The sequence below is a fragment of the Pituophis catenifer genome, unplaced genomic scaffold (genome assembly GCF_029215685.1).
Source record: "Pituophis catenifer annectens isolate HBS135680 unplaced genomic scaffold, rPitCat1.0.hap2 SCAF_1, whole genome shotgun sequence".
In the NCBI taxonomy this organism is placed as follows: domain Eukaryota; kingdom Metazoa; phylum Chordata; class Lepidosauria; order Squamata; family Colubridae; genus Pituophis; species Pituophis catenifer.
In genome coordinates this window covers 151,435,370-151,455,599 of record NW_027256881.1, presented here as the reverse complement: position 1 = coordinate 151,455,599, position 20,230 = coordinate 151,435,370, and the positions used below count along the sequence as shown (strand labels likewise).

At 40.3% G+C, this 20,230-nt stretch overlaps 1 protein-coding gene across 2 annotated transcripts in view; it reads left to right on the top strand.

Moving 5' to 3' along the window:
* The window catches only part of ESF1 (ESF1 nucleolar pre-rRNA processing protein homolog), a 38,854-nt gene extending 29,421 nt beyond the window's left edge, over positions 1-9,433 (top strand). For both annotated transcript variants that reach the window (XM_070956487.1, XM_070956485.1), the window contains exons 11-14: positions 1,567-1,660; positions 3,969-4,036; positions 6,535-6,681; positions 8,830-9,433. In XM_070956487.1, the coding sequence (XP_070812588.1) occupies positions 1,567-1,660; positions 3,969-4,036; positions 6,535-6,681; positions 8,830-9,117 (597 nt within the window). In that variant the 3' untranslated portion in view covers positions 9,118-9,433. The remainder of the gene's footprint in view (positions 1-1,566; positions 1,661-3,968; positions 4,037-6,534; positions 6,682-8,829) is intronic.
* The last annotated feature ends 10,797 nt before the right edge of the window (positions 9,434-20,230 follow it).

Below are 20,230 nucleotides of genomic sequence, written 5' to 3'. Positions count from 1 at the left end.
ATTTATTGCATGGTGTTCAGCTGCCTCAAACTTGTTTTACTGAATTGTTATGAACATTTCTCTTTCTCTCTTTCTCTTTATAATTTGTATACCGCCCTACTCCCGAAGGACTCAGGGCGGTGAACAGCCAAATAAAATACATATAGTACAAATGTTAAAAAACCATTAAAATACAATTAAATAATTGGCCCGGAAAACGAATTTAAAACACCCCAAATTCATAAGATAAATTTAAAATTTAAAAATTTTAAAAACAATTTAAAAGAGATGTTGGGCCAGGCCGGCCTGCTGGAATAGAAATGTTTTAATGGCACGGCGGAAAGCACGCAGATCCGGGATCCTCCGTATCTCAGGGGGGAGTTCGTTCCAGATGGCGGGTGCCTCCACAGAGAAGGCTCTCCCCCTAGGGGCCGCCAGTCGACACTGTTTGGCTGACGGCACCCTGAGGAGCTCCTCTCTATGGGAGCGTACTGGTCGGTGAGAGGCTACTGGTGGCAGAAGGCGGTCTCGTAGATACCCCAGTCCTAAGCCATGGAGCACTCTAAAGGTGGTAACCAAAACCTTGAAGCGCACCCAGAAGACCACCGGGAGCCAGTGCAGCTCGTGCAGGAGGGGGGTCACATGGGAGCACCATGTCGCTCCCATAACCACCCGCGCGGCTGCATTCTGGACCAGCTGGAGCCTCCGGGTGCTCCTCAAGGGGAGGTAAACATTGAACAAGAAACTACAGAGTCAGGTAGTGCATTCCAGGCATTGACCACTCTGTTGCTGAAGTCATATTTTCTGCAGTCGAGTTTGGAACGGTTTACCTCTCTTTTCTCTTTCTCTTTCCTCTTTATAATGTTTACCTCCTCAAGGGGAGGTAAACATTGAACAAGACCAAGAAGACAAAGAATTTAAACATAATAAAAAGAGAAGTGTCCCTGCATAATATCTTGGTATGTTTCAGAAATTCAGGATTATCCTGAACATTGGAAATTAAGTACACAAATTTGGCCTATGCCACTTTTTGATCCTTGAAAATTACTGGGTTACCAGCATTTCTAATAAAAGTGAACTAAATGGATTACACATTTTTCACTAACAAAAATTATTGTATTCACTTCTTTTTTGCATTGCTTCATTGTGTGTGTGTGTGTGTGTGTGTGTGTGTGTGTACCATGTTTCCCTGAAAATAAGACCCTGTCTTATATTTTTTTGAACCCTGAAATAAGCGCTTGGCCTTATTGCCATGCGCTCAAAAGCCCGATTAGACTTATTAAGACACAGACACACATATATATGGCAATCCTGCATCATTTTGTGCTAGCAATTCAATTTTTATCATACATTTCCTTATAAAGCAAGATACATTTCCTTTCTTAAACTGTCTACATAGATCCCTATAGTCCTTGGTTGTCTTAATCTCGGCAAAGCAATTGTTTGAAATCATTTTCTTCCTCTATGGAGGGTTTGTGCCTTGCGATAACTTCTTGAAACTTGTTTTGAATAATTTATGCTTGATGTATTTAATCATATTACTACTGGTAGTATTTAATACTGAAAATATAGTGTGTTTTGTTTCAGGCTGCTGCCGTTAAGGAAACGCTGAGTGAAGATGAATGCCCATCTGATGTAGATTTGAATGATCCATATTTTGTTGAGGAACTTGGGAGATCAGGTTAGATGCCAGTTTTGCTATCCTATATTGTTAAAGACGATACAGTACTTGTCAAATGTTTTATCCAAGACGTTCTGACAAAAGCAGTCGGTGCTCCTTCGGCAGCTTTGTACTTGTTATATGTGTTTTTAAAAAACCTGTTTAATCATTTTTTGTTATTTAAAAGTAGGAATAAGAGCAGAAAAACTACTGAACCATTTTTGAATAATACAGAAATAACAGCATTTTCTAATTTTGTCTGTTTCTACTGTTGCCATTGGTTCATTTGAAATTGCTGGAGAGGGCTGGAATTAGTAAATCATATCAAATCAGGATAGAAAAAAAATTACAAGTGAAATGTGATTATATTCCAAAAATGCTTTATTGTACGGTGATAGGGCAGGTTCAGCACATAACTGCAAACGATGCTCAAGCTCTGTAGATGAAACTGTTAATAGAATTTATTAGGTGTAGCCACCAGGGTTGCTTAATTTTCAGAGATGGCGCCCTTGCATTTTATACTCTGGAAGCTGCTTTGACCAACTCCTGATTTCAAAAGTAATTTGCCTTGTCAGGAAATTGCTTCTATATAAAATAACGCCAAGACAAGTACATTACAGAAATTGTGCAGCACTCTAAATTGTGCTTTTCATGTTTTTAATTATTGAAAGCTATCCATTAAGCAGTGTAGGTAGATTTTGTGTTTGTTTGTTTGCTTACTTATTTGTAGCCCCAAATGCGTTCCAGAAAACCCCAACTCCAATTAAAACCTTAGAGGCAAGCATTTTCTCAAAGTTCCATTTATTAGAGTAGGTATACTGGCACATCTGGGAAAACCCGAATCTGAGAGTTCTGGGTTCTCTCTCAGTAAATCAAAATCCCCAAATCCATCCCCTGCACCCATCAATCCATCACATTGTCTAATCACCACCCGTCCCATCTCGAGATATCACTCCAACCACTCCTTCTCCAGTTGCAGGACTGTCATGACCTTGACCAAAAAGAATGCTATTTTGTCTAACTACATTCCCTCTACTAAATCCCCCCTCCTACTTTCCCACACACAAGAAGGTGGCAGCGTGGAAGCTTCCATTGCTAATATGGCTTCCAAAGCTGACAGCACGACAGTTAGGATACAGCAATATCAGAAGAGGAATAGAGGGTGTGCATACAAGTCCATGCATATGTGTGTGTGTGTCTATGTATCAACAACAAATTTAAATAGGTACTATTCAATTAAACTAATCTAAAAGTGAAATGCCTAGTGGAACAACACTAATTTGGCTGGTTTTAGAAACATCTTTAGAGTAGTTGCTTTCCATACCTGCAAAGAAATAATTTTCCATGAAAATGAGGCCACCATTGAGAAGGTCTCTCTTCTGGCCCACATCTGGTGAAAGAGAGGTACCTGCAACAGAGCCTTTTTAAATGACCAAACTAGATAGGGAATATTTGATTTTTGAAGCTGTTGCTTGATGTATACTGGTGTATACATGGGGTGTACTTCAAACGGCTTTAAAGATGATAACTGGTATCTTGAATTGGGACTATGGGCAACCAATGATTTCCGAACAAATAGGCTTATAAACCAGAGTTTACAGAAACTAAAGAGGAATGAAAGGAGTCAGATTGTTTTGTATAGTTAATATATTCAGCTTTCTAGCAAAAAAGAAAAAGAAAATCCATCTGCAAGATGATGAATTTATTATTTTTCAGCCTTGGAAACCAAGTCTCTATATATTGGTAGACACACAGCATTGCGGTTTGCTTTTCTCAAAATGTTTTCATATAGCTTTGATACAGGAACAAGCGTCTTGAATGAATTACTTACAGATATTTCCTATGTGCTTGCCAAGGGAGAAAGAAAGAAAGAAAGAAAAAAAACAGCTTTTACATAATGTTTACTGCACATGATGTTACATTTGCTTATTTTACTTCCTGAAACATGGTTTGAGATTTGTTTTTTCTTAGGTCTAGCATGCATCTCCCTTCTCTCTTTTTCCTTTTTCTCTTTTCAAAAGACTTTGCACCATTATGAGATCTATATTTGTATCCCCTAAGGATCTCAGAAATAAAAAAGAAGTGCTATTGGGGTAAATGTTATCCATTTAAAGTACTTCAGGCCACCCTTTATAGGAGGAGTCTTTTCTTTTGAGGAAAATAATCTCCGACTAAACCTTTTCCCCCCATGAAGATGATTCGTGTCTTATTTTCCACAGATAAATTCTATTATGTTTTTAAAGCCTGACATTTCAGAAAGTTTTCTATTATCTCTATTACAGACCATTATTTATGTGTGTTTTAATACTTAACATTTATTCCTGCTTAGGTTTGAATAAAACATTAAAGAAAGGAGAAGCTGTTGAAGAAGAAGAAGAAGAAATTGAAAAGCAGAAGGTAGGAGTCACTTTAAAGAAATACTAATGTTAGATATAGGAATGAATACTTCTAATAGTACTTGTGCTGTCGGGGGTAAATAGAACCTGCCTTTTGTTCATAAGATACCAATACCTCAAATATGAAAACAAACAATTGCATCCTTAAGGCTGAAAATAGATGTGAGGCTACACTCTTTGAGACACAATCATTTTCAGGAATTAACCAAAACGTTCCTTTTATTATTGCTTTTTTTTTTTTTTAAAGGAAAAAAAAGGGCCCTTACATTCTTGTCCCAGTTTAAAAACGTTTCTCATGTAGGTCTTTCCAGTAGTAACAAGACTGGTACAAATGTTGGCTTTAGCAGCGCTAAAGGATTACAGTATTTTTTGGAGTATAAGACGCATTGGACTGTAAGACGTACCTTAGTTTTTGGGGGAGGAAAATAAGAAAAAAGCTGATTGGCAGGTGGATTGGCCTCCTGGAATATCCCCAATTCAGAGGTGAATTTTAACAACAGGTTCCTTGGTTGTGAGCTCTTTTTGCTTTTTTTTTTTGCTTTTTTTTCTGCCTCTGAAACTTCTGAAACTCTGTTTCAGAAAAAACTTTTTCCTGCCTCTGAAAGCCTCTGAAACAGAGCTTCAGAAAAAAAGCCTCTGATGCTTTGTTTGGGGGCTTCTTTTCTGAAGCTTCTTTCCTGATGCTTTTTTCAGCCTCCGAAACCTCCGTTTGAGAAGCTGGGCGGGGCTACATTCGGAGTATAAGATGCACCCAGATTTTCACCCTCTTTTTGGGGGGGAAAGGTCCGTCTTATACTCTGAAAAATACGATAGCTGTTTTTTTCCTTTTTGGTGAAGCCTTACTTCTGGAGAATGCCAGTGATGAGGAGAGCTGAGCAAACAAGCCTGAAAAATATCAAGTGTCCAAACATAATGTGCTTTCGTTTTCACTGTTGGTGTTTTGATCCATCAGAAGAGGAAGGATCAAATGAAGAGGGATGTTTGGGAAGTGGAATGCTTAAAATCTCTTAAGAGAGAAATAGGGGAGTCTTCTCTCTTGCTGTCCCAATCCATGTCTAAACAGGAGAGAGGAGCAGATGTCACCCCCCCTTTTTTTATTCTGAAACCACACTGTTTTTACCGCAAACATTCTTTGAGAAAATCAGTATGTAAACTACCTGTAAATACCACAGTTCACATTACTTTGCCAGTGCATTTATTAATTAATGCATGTGGCTACGTGGCTTTGTATTGATAAGGTTAACAATGAGCTGCATGTCATCTTCAGACGGTTAATGTACATGAATATCACCCAATGTGCTGAAACAAGAAGCAGCTTATGTTGCAGGAAATCAGGATGATCCCCTAATTAAAATGACTATGAAAATTAGTGGCTGGGAAAGCCTAATAGAAAAATAGAATTTATTTCTTATTCCTTAAAAAAAAGACATGAGATGGAAGTTCCATTGGAAGAACGGATGCCATTTTGTGAAATGATTCTCTTGTATTAGCCAGTGTAGCAAGATTTGTTGACAATAAATCATAGGATGACTTTCTCAGAAAGCCAGCTTTCTTTCTTCTCATTTCTGAAATGCCTATACTTGCAAGACGTTCCAAGAGTTTGCCATGTAGTCTGAATCAGTTTAAACATCACCAGCATCCGTGTGAAAGGCAATGGAAAATGTTTCCTCAGGGACATTCCACATAATGTCATGATATTGTATATCTTTGGAACAATACACGGCTGCTTTGAAATGTCTGTTATTTGTGATCATGTTTAAGCAGTTGCCAGATGTTGACTGTCATGTTAAGGTACTGGTAAAGTCTGAATATAGCTTGACTTCTAGTGATTTGAGGAAAAACTCCATATTGTATTTCTGTACCACTGTGGAAGTAATTTGTTGTTGTCCTTTTCCAGAGTGTTTTTCCCCCCAGTAAAGTTTGCAATATTTCCTGGTGGCCTCCCATTTAAACAATAATAAAACCTTGATTAGTTGTTTAGGACAAGCCAGGGTTTGCTTTTTGTATGCCAGTTAGATTATAGTAGTGAGACATGCATTTTTGTCTTTTTTTAATGCTTCAAAAAGGTGATTGTCTGAAACTGGAACATTTTGACTTGAAAATATTTTGAACATATCTAATAAACACAATTAGAGTTACCATGTGTAAATGCAAATGCTTAATCTGTAGATATATAGATATGTCAAAAAGTATGCCATTTTCAAGTTGCTAAAAACATTAGCTGCTTGTTTTAAAAACATAACAAATAAATTACAGAGATTAGAATTCTAATCTAGTTTTATTGCAGTGAGGGTAATGCAATTAATTGCTTTTTCTTTCCATTTTATAATAAAGCGCTCTTATCCTTGCTAATAAAAATGTTTTGTAAATAGATCAGCTATTATGATTGTCCCAGTCCTGCATTAGCACTTCAGTCTTTGACTGAGATATAGAAACATCTGAAATCTGTATTACTTGAAGTGGGATACAAACAGGGCCTTTTTGTTCTGATTGTAATAGGCTGAAATGGCTTTGTTGTTGATGATGGATGATGATGAGGAAAGGTGTCACTTCAATTATGACAAGATTGTAGAACAGCAGAACCTGAGCAAAAGGAAAAAGAAGCTGCTAATGAAGAAGGAGGAACTGGTGACAGATGACTTCCAGGTAACCTTTTCTGAAATGTAGTAAACACACAGATCATTTTGAATTAATATACACTAATAACCACATGGCTATTAACATAAAAATATATTTTACTATTACAGTGTTTTCCCAAAAATAAGATCTCCCCGGATAATAAACCCAATCAGGCTTTTGAGCGCATGCGCTAAAATAAGCCCCCCCCCCCGAAAATAAGCCCTCCCCAAAAATATTTAACTGCATGCGCAGCCGGTCCCCACCATTTCCTCCAGTTAGCGTTAGGGAGACAGAGCTGGAAATCAGGTAAGAAAGCAAGAGGAGCCCGTCTTGTTCCATGCACCCCAAAACAATAAGACCTCCCCGAAAATAAGGCCAAGTGCTTATTTCGGGGTTCAAAAAAAAATATAAGACAGGGTCATATTTTCAGGGAAAGCCAGTATCATTCCCATCATTTTGATAAATTGCCCCATATCACTTAAGCCTCAAGTAATTGTTTACTCCTGAAATCTTATTTGGGCATAATAGGAATGAATGGTACATACTCTTCCTTTGCCCTTGTCTTTTCATGAATATGTAGAATGTAGGTAAATGGAATAGAAGGAGGCTAATGATAATGATGATATATCTCACCCTTTTTATAGTCATGGTAGTGAACATACCTGATACTCCTTCCTCCCATTTTCACCACCATCATCCTGTGTACTGAACTGAAAGTCACCCAACTGGCTTCCATGCCTAGGGGAAGCCTAGAACTCACAAGTCTCTAGGCCTACGCTAAACTAAGTGGTTTCTTTGCCACTACATTAAACTGACTCTCTAAAACAAGCATATAAACAATTGATCTAACTTTTGCAGTTCATGTGCAATGTTGTTCAATAACAGGCCTAGTAATAGGAACTCCATCACTTTTAATTGGTGACACACAGGTATGTAATTATGAAGAACAAATCCAAGTTTGATATTTTTCTCCACTTTTATTCTTGTTCTCATCCACTTTGATTCTGTCAATCTAAATATATAGCCACAGAAATATTTACATGCAAAAGTTGCTTGTTTTATGCCTATATCCCTTTTCCTGTAATTTTTCCTTTTGATGATACCTTATTTCCATAGTATCAATCTTTCTCATTCAAAAAAGAATTCCTTTGCGTTTTCTATCTGAAAACATATTCTTGAAAAATACTTTCATTACGCATTTGAGGTTGTCTCACATAAGTAGTTTCCAAGAATATTTCACGGACAATAAATCTGTTGGCTCTGTGGTCCAGGTCTCCACACTGTTTCCATCTTAGCAAAAGGAATGTGTCTTTATATAAAAAAAAATAGAAATTGAAGCATACTTCACAATTCTTTTGTATAAGAATTCTATTGCTAGTGTACGCTAGTATTTTAGGAAGGTGCAATTGTGAATAATTCTGCTGGTATGCAAGAAAGAGGAATAGGGGTTGTATATAGAATTAATTCTAAGTTTATAGAATATGGCTTCTCTGACCATTTCAGATCAGCTCTTGGTCTATGAAATAGGGGAATACGGATTGATTGGAAAAGTTGCTCTTCATATGTTTTCAGGAGAGCAGCATGGCCTTGGTTTCTATGTTGTTCTTATATAAGAAGACTCGGAAGAAATAGTAAGAAAGTGAACAGAATGCATAGGCAGTCCTCAACTTATGACTGCAATTGGGACTAGAATTTTGGTCATAAGTCATGACAGACATAAGTTGAGGCATCCACATGACCACAGCTGACTTTAATTATTGTTTTTACAGTGGTCATTAAGTGATTCATGTGGTCATAAGTATGAAACCATTCTTCCAAATAGGAAGATTTTTTTTGCAGGCAAAAAACAAACAATCTGCAGGCATGTAACCATGGGACACTGCAACCAGTTGTAAATGTGAGATGGTTGCCAAGGGCCAAAATCTGGTCATGTGACTGCAGGGGATGAATGGTATTTTCATGTAGGGTAAGACATGCTCCAACATATTTAGCATATTGTGAAATATATGGTCTCTTGGCAGATTCTCCGTCTATGTATTTAACATTACTGAGAACTGCTCCCTCAGTCTGAAGGTCATTGTATGTCCTCTTAAGCAACATCTATCTTGCATGAAATAGTTACCGTTTTCTCATTTTTCTTTTGGCAAATAAAATTTCCTTTATTGCTGTTGGCAGGTAAATGTTGATGATGCCAGATTTCAAGCCATGTATACTTCCCATTTGTATAATTTGGATCCTTCTGATCCAAACTTTAAGAAAACAAAAGCAGTGCAAAAGATTTTAGAGGAGAAAGCTCGCCGAAGGCACCAGGGGTCGACTGAATCAAAAGGAGAGCCGGACAATGTGGCAGAGAAGAAACCTGTTGCCAAAACATCTCTAGATCCTGCATTGTCAATGCTAGTCAAATCCATCAAGAATAAAACAGAACAGTTTCAAGCCAGGAAGAAACAGAAAGTTAAGTAAGTTGACTGAAAAGTTTGAAGATGAAGTGGACTTTCAAAGAGGACACAATTTATTTTAAATTTAAAAAAAAAACCACTGGATCCTTGAACCTTTCTTCACCTTTTTTTCCAGTTCAAGTTCAATGCTTATAAAAATCTTGCCAGAGGAATTGCAAATTAAGCTATCCTAAAAGCAAATGGAACTTATTTCGGTTATATTAAAAAATGAGATTGTTTTCTTTTCATAGCATGTTGTGGGATTGGTTCTTGAACATTTTTAAATGGGGAAAATATTTTGGATATTTGTAATCACATTAATAAAATGGATTAAATAGAAAGCATGTGACTGTTATTACTGTGACTAGTATTGAATAATAACAGTGCTTAAAAGTTGTATGGTACTTTTTTCTTTTACATTCAATTCTCAAAAATTTTCAAAGAGTTATCGAAGTTTGTCATGGGTATTTTTAAATGTTACATTAGTTCTTTGAATCAAACATAAAAATTGAAATTAAGAGTCTGACAACCTATGTACATTACCAAATTGCTGTACAATTCAGAGTTCTGGCTAATCATTAATACACAGATTATTCCTTCAAAATATGTTCTTCTGTAATTTTACAGGATGTGGTAAATGGCTGACAGTGCAAACAAGAATCAATATTCTCCCAGATTTAGATAATTCAGTATTTTCTTTCTGAGAATTGCTAGATGTATATATCTGCGCTCGAAGACTTGAATGTCTTAATTGATTAATTGTTCCAAAAGGACTGAATTTATGAGACAAGCTTGATTGCCAAGCAAAATAGTACAAGCAACGCCATCCTCTATTTTCAAAGCAAATTGGGAGCAGCTGCTATATTCAAGTCTTTGTGGAACAGGTTGCTCTATGTACTGGTTGAAGTATTCTCTCTTTCCCTCTCATGCCAGAAGACACAACTCGGGAGTCCTCTTGTAAGGAGGGCATACTTACTTTTAGAGCAGCTAAACAAAACTAGGATTTTCTAGGACAGTGATGGCTAACCTTTTCGGCAAGGAGTGCTGAAAGCGTGCACGTATACCCATAATGCAATGTGTGTGCCCCGCCCCCAGTGCATGTGCGTGTGATCCCCATGTGTGCACCCTGCCCTCCCATGCATGCTCGTGCGACCCCCGCACATGCATTCCATCCCCTGTGCATGCGTGCTTGTCCCCTGCATGCGTCCCACCTCCTGTGCATGCGCGGCAGAGACCCGAAAACCAGCTGGCTGGCAGGAGGCACGAGCACATGCGCAGCACAAGGACTGAGCTGGAGCGATGGCTCACATACCCGCAGAGAGGGCTCTGCATGCCACCTGTGGCATGCGTACCATAGGTTCGCTATCATGGCTCTAGGAAGTTTTTGCATGTGACATTTGATCCATTTTGAACCCACAGACAAGGATTCAACATCTTATCATTTGGAGCTGAGCTCAGTATATTCCACATACCTTTAGCTGTCATACCAAACTTAAACTTTATGCAAACCCTATCTTTCATTTGAACTGCAGCCCAGGGAGATGGAATGCTGACCTCTTCTTTCCCCATCTCAATTGAAGTGGAATATTCTTTTTTTATATGGTATATATCGATTTTAACTGTACTGAATGCCTATATGTAGCGTCAGAAGAGAGAGGAACAAGACAAATGGCTATAATACAATTTGGCTTGAAATACGTGCTTGAATCACACCTTTGACAGCACAGAGCTGACCTCTTGGAGATGTCACCCTAAAAGCATTGGCTTATGGAAACTCCTAGGGAAGATTTAATCATTTGGATCTGACATATGAGCATGCTGGAGGAACCACAGGTATTTGGACTTGTCCAACCCGGGATTTACTTGGAACATTTTCATGGCAGAGTTTCTACCGTCTTCATTTGAGGAAATGCATAAAACACACATGGTTTACAATCTGTTTGCCATAAAAATAGTTTGCTTCCCCGAGAGCATTTAAATTATTGTTTGGAGCCCTGCTCTCTCACACTATTGATTTCCTCCCTGTCCTTCTCTATTAAAGACACAACCAACGAGTCTACAGTCAACAATGATAAAAGAACAATTATAATAATGCAAGTTGTCAAAAACCCGAGAAAAGTAATCTACAAAAGTAATATGTTGACTTAAAATAATCATTGCCAGTGTGAAGGTCAGCCTAGCTAGGGTTACAAATCTTTGTCTTGAAAACCTATTTCAAATTTTAGGTGTTACTTGACAACTTGGGCGGGGGTGGGGGGGGGGAGAGCTGGAAGCTGAAGTCAGATATTCCAAGAATGCTCAGTTTAGGGGAGGCACCGCTAGAGTTTAAGGGTAACTCCAGACCAATCCCTGTTCTTACAATCTTTTATTTTTAATCTAGTCTTCAGTTGAACAGTTGTTAGATGGATGATGACATTTTGAATTTATGAGTAGTTTTGCAAAATGGCTGTCACTGACTATTAACAAATAGATGCTAGATCTAAATAGCAGGTTTGGATCTCTTGATGAGTCACTGGTTTTAAAGAACATTTCAGTTGTACCTTCTATCACACAACTTTTGCATAATGCTTCCTACTATTTCCATGTGCCTTTGTCCCTTTTTGGGATTGTTGGGTATACTCCCAAACAAAGCACTAAGTTGCAACCAGAAATCATTTTCAAGAAACTTTTGGAGCCAATCTGAGTTCTAGAGGCAGTCTTGGAAATAAATATAATGCTCAAAATTGAAGTCTATATATCTAGAGCAGGGGTCAGCAACCCATGACTCTGGAGCCGCATATGGCTCTTCCATCCCTTTACTGTGGCTCCCTGTCACCAGTCTGTTCCACAATTGATAGGGCTTTCGGTTAGGACAGGTAGAAGAAAAAGGACGCCACTCTAGGAGGAGACTCTATGGTGGTGGTGGGAATCGGACTTCTGGTCGGCAGAGGAAAAAGGATGCCGCACTAGGAGGAGACTAGGGTGGGGGAACTGGACTTCTGGTTGCCTCCAGAATTGAATGGGGGACTTCTGGTTAGGACCTTTGTGGCTCTTTGAGTGTTTAAGGTTGCCAACCCCTGATCTAGAGGCTGACTGGCTGTTTTGCAATATCACAGCTTTCTAGTTCTTTCATTAAAATGTTAGTTTTAATATTAAAAAAAAAACCCTAGTGGTGCCAAGAGAGATCTCCACAGACACATGGAAACCAATGGATATCACACGAATCTAATGTTTCATAAAGTCAGTGGATTTACATTGCTCTCTTATTGGTTGAGTGTTTATTTAAAAATCCTGTAAGGGCTAGAAGCATCAAGAGCTTTATGCTAATTAAATTAGTTTATAAATGATCTGTGCTCTTGAATCTCTGCCTCCTAGTCCATGTTTGAGAAATGGTTTGGGTGAAGCTTGACAAAAACATTTCTATCTGTAATCCTCGGGAGTTCATGGCTTCCATGACAGCCATGGACCTGACCCAGTTAGTTCATGGCCCCACTCACAGAGGGGGACACACGCTGGACCTGATTTTTGTCTCTGGCCAGTGGTTGAGTGGTCTTATTATAGGGGATATAGACATGAAACCCTTGTCATGGTCAGATCACTCACTCCTTCGTCTGGACCTTCGAACCGCTACACCCCGCCGCAGGGAGGCGGACCCAATTAGATGGATCCGCCCCAGGCGCCTGATGGATCCTGATAGGTTCCAGACGGAGCTTGGGCCAATTCCTGAAGATCTGGCACACGACTCGGCCGAGGACCTGGTAGCTGCCTGGGATCGGGCGGCTGGTGGGGCCTTGGATCGAGTCGTGCCTTTGCGGCCTCTGACCCGGTGTCGATCCCTCGCGGCTCCTTGGTTCACCGAGGAGCTGAGGGAGATGAAACGCCGGAAAAGACGCCTAGAGAGCGGTTGGAGGGCCAGTCTCGCTGAATCTGACCGAACACTGGTAAGGTCGCATATTAAGACCTACCTAGTGGCGATAAAGACGGCAAAGTTTAACTACTTTTCCGCCTCTATTGCGTCATCAGGGAATCGTCCGGCCGCCCTGTTCAGTGTAACCCGCTCCCTGCTCCATCCAGGAGCGCGGGAGGATCCCTTGGAAGGCAGGGCGGAGGATTTCGGACAATACCTGTATGACAAAATCGCTCAGATCCGGGGGGATTTGGACTCTGACTGGGTAGATCAGGGCAGGGTGACGAGGAATAGTCTTGAGAATGTTACCTGGGAGGAGTTTGATGCTGTGACTCCCGATGATGTGGACAGGATTTTGGGGAGACTTAGTGCGGCCACATGTTTACTGGACCCATGTCCCTTCTGGTTGGTACTGGCCTCCCGGGAGGTTACACGAGGCTGGCTCCAGGGTGTTATCAACGCTTCGTTGAGTGAGGGTCACTTCCCCGCCGCCTTGAAAGAAGCGGTGGTGAGGCCTCTCCTCAAGAAGCCGTCCCTGGATCCGGCAATATTGGCCAACTATCGTCCTGTCTCCAACCTTCGCTTCCTGGCGAAGGTTGTTGAGAGTGTGGCCGCGCGACAGTTTCCACAATTCTTGGAGGAAACATCCTATCTAGATCCGTTCCAGTCGGGTTTCAGGCCTGGACACAGCACGGAAACGGCATTGGTCGCGTTGGTTGATGATCTCTGGAGGGCTCGGGACAGGGGTTGTTCCTCTGTTCTGGTCCTGTTAGACCTCTCAGCGGCTTTTGATACCATCGACCATGGTATCATGCTGCACCGGTTGGAAGAGTTGGGGATGGGGGGCACCGTATTACGGTGGTTCTCCTCCTTTCTCTCCGACCGGTCGCAGTTCGTGTTGGCAGGGGGGCAGAGGTCGACCTCAAGGCCTCTTATATGTGGAGTGCCTCAGGGGTCGGTCCTCTCGCCCCTCCTGTTCAACATTTATGTGAAGCCGCTGGGCGAGATCATCCGTGGCTTTGGGGTGAGATACCACCAGTACGCTGATGACACCCAGCTGTACATCTCCACCCCAGGCCACCCCAACGATGCCCTTGAAGTGATGTCCCAGTGCCTGGAGGCTGTGCGGATCTGGATGGGGAGGAACAGGCTCAGGCTCAACCCTTCCAAGACTGAGTGGCTGTGGCTCCCGGCATGCCGATATAGTTAGTTGACTCCATCACTGACTACTGGGGGCGAGTCGTTGGCCCCCACAGAGAGGGCTCGCAATCTGGGAGTCCTCCTGGATAGGCAGCTGTCCTTGGAGGAACATCTGACGGCTGCAACCAGGGGGACCTTTTGTCAGGTTCGCCTGATCCGCCAGTTGCGGCCCTTTCTTGATCGGGATTCCCTGTGCACAGTCACTCATGCCCTCGTCACCTCTCGCCTTGACTACTGCAACGCTCTCTACATGGGGCTCCCCTTGAGGAGCACCCGGAGGCTCCAACTGGTCCAGAATGCAGCAGCGCGGGTAGTGACGGGAGCAGCCTGGCGCTCCCATGTAACACCGCTCCTGCGCGAGCTGCACTGGCTCCCGGTGGTCTTCCGGGTGCGCTTCAAGGTGTTGGTTATCACCTTTAAAGCGCTCCATGGCATAGGGCCTAGCTATCTTCGAGACCGCCTGCTGCCACCGACGATCTCCCATCGACCCGTGCACTCCCACAGAGAGGGCCTCCTCGGGGTGCCATCAGCCAAACAGTGCAGGCTGGTGACCCCCAGGGGGAGGGCCTTCTCTGTGGGGGCACCTACTCTCTGGAATCAATTGCCTCCAGAGATAAGGAGAATCCAAGACCTTGGTGCCTTCCGCCGTGCCCTTAAAACCTTCCTTTTCCAGCAAGCCGGGCTGGCCTAATTTTTTAAGTGTTTTTAAGTGTTTTGTTTATTGTTTTTAATTAATGGGGCCAAATTTATATATGTATATTTTAACTGTATTTTAATATTTGTACTTGATGTTTTTACTTGGCTGTTCACCGCCCTGAGTCCTCAGGGAGAAGGGCGGTATACAAATTCAAAATAAAATAAAAATAAAAATAATAAAAAATCCTGACTATTACCACTAGATTTATTATAGAGCTGATAGCTCCTCTTGACCTATGGCTTTTATACACTTGCAGGTAACATACAGGTAATATTTTTTTGGATGTGTTGTCATCCTGAAAAACTAGAAGACATAGTAAGAATTTCTGGTCTAACATAGCAATAGCACTTAGACTTATATACCACTTTACAATGTTTTACAGCCCTCTCTAAGCGGTTTACAGCATCAGCATATTGACCCCAACAATTTGGGTCTTCATTTTACCCACTTCGGAAGGATGGAAGGCTGAATCAACCTTGAGCCTGGTGAGATTTGAACTGGCAAACCGCAGACAGCCGGCAGTCAGCAGAAGTAGCCTGCAGTACTGCACTCTTAACCGCTGCGCCACAGTGGCTCATGCCTTACTTAGGATCATAATGAGCCGATTTGGTAAGATATGAATGAGCAATAAACTGAAAGTCAAGCCTGGGCATTTTATGGCTCGTGGGCCATATCTGGCTCTTCAGCTGTCCTACGGCCTGTAGCGTTGGCAGCGGAGTTCCAGCCCTCCACAGCAGTCCCATTTTCTTATGCAAACCCATGAGAAAATTAATTGCCTAACCCAGTTGTAAGTTATTTCACTCATAATGTCATGAATGGAATTTGCACACTCATTCCCCTTGAGGCATTAGAATAGTATCTGGAGGGTGTGCGGAGAAAGTGTTCTTATTTAAGCAACAAATATTTCTACTTATTAAATTTAGAAAGAAAATAATCATATCTCAACCCACAGTTCGCTTCAAATGCTTTTTCGTTTTCCTTGCCCAGAGTATAAGTATAGTTGAAATCAAGCAGGATGCAGAAGATAAATGACAGTTGTCCAAATGGACCTTTTTTCCATTGTATTTAGTTAACCTGTCCCTCTGCTGCTAGAGAACCAATAATGTGATAATGGCTTTAGGATTTCTGTGATAGCTTCAATACATTGGTTATTGTTTCATTTTGCTGAAAGGAAAACCCTTTGTGAATGTTTTTGGCACCAAGTTCTACTTCTTACTTTAAAAATGATAACATGTATTAAATAATAGAATTGGAACAGAAATGCTTTGCAAATATAAGCAATCCCTCAGACTCATGTTTGCTCTCATGTTTAGTCTGGCATATATTAGTTTGTTCCAACAGAAATTTGGCTTAAAAAGAAAAAAGGTAGCACACTGAATGATGTCTAGGGAGAGACGTTTGAATGAATCATGGAAAATGATTACCTTTCTCTTTCACTTTCAGAGGCTGAATCTCACCTTAGTCTTTACAAAATATTGCAGGGTTACATAACTTTTCTTCACTGCTGCATGGAAATGCTTTTCACATTCTTTTTTTAAAAAAGAGAATTCACTTCTTAGCTTATTATATTATTTACATGAATAGCTATAAATGTTTAGCAGTATTGTGTTAGATCACATTGTTGATACAATCGCTTCTAACAACATCATCACCGCAATAGATACATGTATTTGCATTACATATTAAAAGTTGATTACCTCTTCTAAGGAAATATCAATAACTGATGGTCCTTGAGGATTTGTCTCCAGGAAGCACTGAAACTGGGACAACTCAGAAGTTCATGACTATCATGCCAACCATAGATTTGTCCCAAATTATTGAGGCCATGATTGAAGCTGGAGGTCCTACACTAGACCTTGTCTTGGGGCAGTTGCAATGTGCTTTGAAGGTGGAGGAACTCAACTTGAGTCCTTTGAAATGGTCAGGTCACTCTGTATCTCTTGACTCCTGGCTAAATAAACAACCCTTTCTAGGTCTTGTCCCAGTGTTTAGGGACTGTAAAAGTCAGCATGTAGCAAGACTGAATGGCTGTTAATGTTTTGTTTGTCCAATCTTTCAATCTGGAAATCTTCCACTTTTAGTCCTGAGCAGGAGGGCATTGCTTCATTCAGGATTGGAGTGTAATTAAGACATCTTTCTGGTCTCTCACTAGTCATTCATACTTTGGTTAGCTCACAGTTGGACTACTGCATTTGGTTCTGCATAGGGCGCCCTTGAAGACTATTTGGAAGTGTCAGCTGATCTGAAACGTAGCACAAGCAGTGATGGGCAAGCCTCACTTTATCCATGTAACAACCCTTCTATGTGAGCTGCACTAATTGCCAGTTAGCTTCTGGGCATAATCTAACAAATTGGTTCTTACCTATAAAGCCTTACATGGCATAGGATCCACCTAACTGAAGTACCATCTACTTCCCATAATGTCTGCCTATCCTGTGTGTTCTGATAGGATTGGCTTGCTCAGGTCCCCTTAATCAAACGACATCACCTAATGGAACCTAGAAGGCAAACCATCTATGTTTGGGGCACTTCTGGAGATGCACGTGGTTCCCACCTTGCCCATCTTTAAAGTACTCTTTAAAAACCTGGCTTTTCAAAATAACAGAGCTGGAAGGGACATTGGCAATCTTCTAGCTCAAGCAGGAAACTCCATACCATTTCAGACAAATAGTTGTCCAATCTCTTCTTAAAAACCTCCAGTGTTGGAGCACTACATCCCTTGGGTTAGATGGGTGGATGGGCACACGCGTTGTGAGGAATATGGACAGAGGATTTGTGCTTCCTGTTTCTATTACTGTGGTTGTTTTCTCCTGTATTGTTTTAATTCTGTAAAGTTGCCCAGAGTTGTCTGGAATGGGACATGCAAATTCAATCAATCTATCAAACAGTAGCAATACAAATCACCTCACAATAATTGGTTAATAATAATTAATAATAATATTAATTAATTAATTAATAATAATCAGCTCCCCTATGTGCTTATTTACTCAGATATTCATCTACTTCATTGGACTGACAGCTTCAGATCCCCAACTATCACTGAGGCAGTCATTCATTCATTCAAGATTTTGACATCTTTATACTGGCCTTGGACTGACTAATCATTTCAACTGAAATTTCCTTCCAATAAAGGAAGGATTCTCCAATAGTCCTTTAAAGGAGGGTTCAGAGAACCAGAGAATGCCAAATCTTGCTTGTCCCCAAGGAAAGCAGAGTAATGATGAGATGAGAAGGAGCTTTATGCTATTTTCAGCTTGTCTTTCATGTTTGGAAGCTGTCCTGTTTTTCAAACCCTCTCACAGAATCTTGTTTATAACCCAATACTTCAAATCCTCATTAGTCCTGCTTCAGCTGAATTGTGCTATCAAGTGAACCAATATTTGGCAAATAGAGGCAACATTTTGTTTAGCAGGAATGTTGTGCTTCTGTTTCCCTGTTGCTGCAGCCATAAAGCAGATTGTTTTCTAAATTGAGGAAATAGAGAAAAAGATAGCTAATCAATGTTAAAAACTCAGTGAAAAGTAACTGTGAAAATGTGCATGCTTATGCATTTCAAATGTGATTTAGCATCCAGTCGTTTCCTTTAAAGTTGGCAGCCATAATACGAATACTAAATATGTAAATCAGATGCTTACAGATGTTATGTTACGGTTGGAACCACAAGAAGTTTTGATTTATTTAGTAATAATATAAAGAAAAAGATCAGACAAGCAGAGATAAATAGGCCCACATGCTTTTTATTATTTCTGCCCTCCAGAATTAAATGTATTATTTCCAATCAACTGCGACAGTTGGTTTTTATTCCCTTTCATATTCCCACAGCCTCCAAAAACAACATGACTAAGCCACACTGACACATAGTTCAAATAAATAATGGTACTAAAGAATGAAATGTAAAACATAAAGTGCTAAAAACGTTACAGGCCTTGCAACCTGCCTTTTCTGCTGAAAAGTTTTATTTGAGATGACTAAAATGGTGTTGCATGTTGATGTTAAATGTTCACACTTCATTTTTAAATAATTACAGTAAACACTGAATGCTAAGTATATAAATGATTGCAATCATGGCAACCAGCTGTAGCCACAGCAATGATATTGAAAGAACTTGATAATTTTTCAAATTGCAGGTATACTTAGTTTATACTTTGATTTCTGCTAACTCCTTTAGTGTTGCTGTCCCCTAAGGGAAGAGGGAGGCCAAATGTAGCTTGCATAATAATCCATTGCAGTCAATATTCTCTCATGCATACAGCATTTACAAACGTAGGAATCTTGTTCACCTGAAAATGATCCCTATGGACTATGCACACCATTAAAGATGGATGTTAGAGATCCCTTTCATTGCTCAGGGTTCCCAAACTGAACAAGGGTTCAAATCAAAAGGAAGCCAAAATATGCTGTAGCAACTTCATTCATCCATTCAGATGGCTGCTTCGCCACTGAAAATTCGGATGTTAGAAGTGTAGATCAGCCCCATAGTCTCACTGCATAATATATGGGAAGAGGTAATCCCAGGGAATGTTATGTTAAAAAAAACAAATTAAAAAAACCCACCATCATTTGCATTTACTACCGTGTTTTCCTGAAAATAAGACCCTGTCTTATATTTTTTTGAACCCTAAAATAAGCGCTTGGCCTTATTGCCATGCGCTCAAAAGCCCAATTGGGCTTATTATCAGGGGATGTCTTATTTTGGGGGAAACAGGGTACTTCACAATTTGCTGTTATAAACAACTGTTGCTACTTGTAAGGCATTGTGTTATATATACTGATGCTTATAGCATTTAATGATCAAAAAGTAAATTGGGGGATTTTATCCCTAATTTAGGGTAACGAGAGGAAAGAAGGAAAGAAGTTGAAGCAGGGCAGTTTTGTTCAATTTGAATTCACATTTGGCTACAATTGAGACCTACCTCTATAGGTAGTCCTTGGCTTACAACTATTCATTTAGTGACCATTCAAAGTTACAACAGCACTGAAAAAAACGACTTTATCATTTTTCACACTTAGCACTGTTGCAACATCCCCATGGTCACATGATTAAAATTTGGATGCTTGATAACTGGCTTGTATTTATGATGGTTGCAGTGTCCCGGGGTCCTGTGATCACCTTTTGCAATCTTCTGACAAGCAAAGTCAGTAGAGAAATCAGATTCACTTAACGACCGTGGCAAGAAAGGTAAAAAATAGGGCAAAACTCACTTAACAACTCTCTTGCTTAGCAATGGAAATTTTGGACTCAATTGTAGTTGTAAGTCGAGAACTGCCTGTAATTCAAAGGGCGTCAAGAAGAAAAATGTGTGAAGGAAACTGAGCAGGAAAGGGAACAATGGTTTTTGCATATTTGCTTAGGGG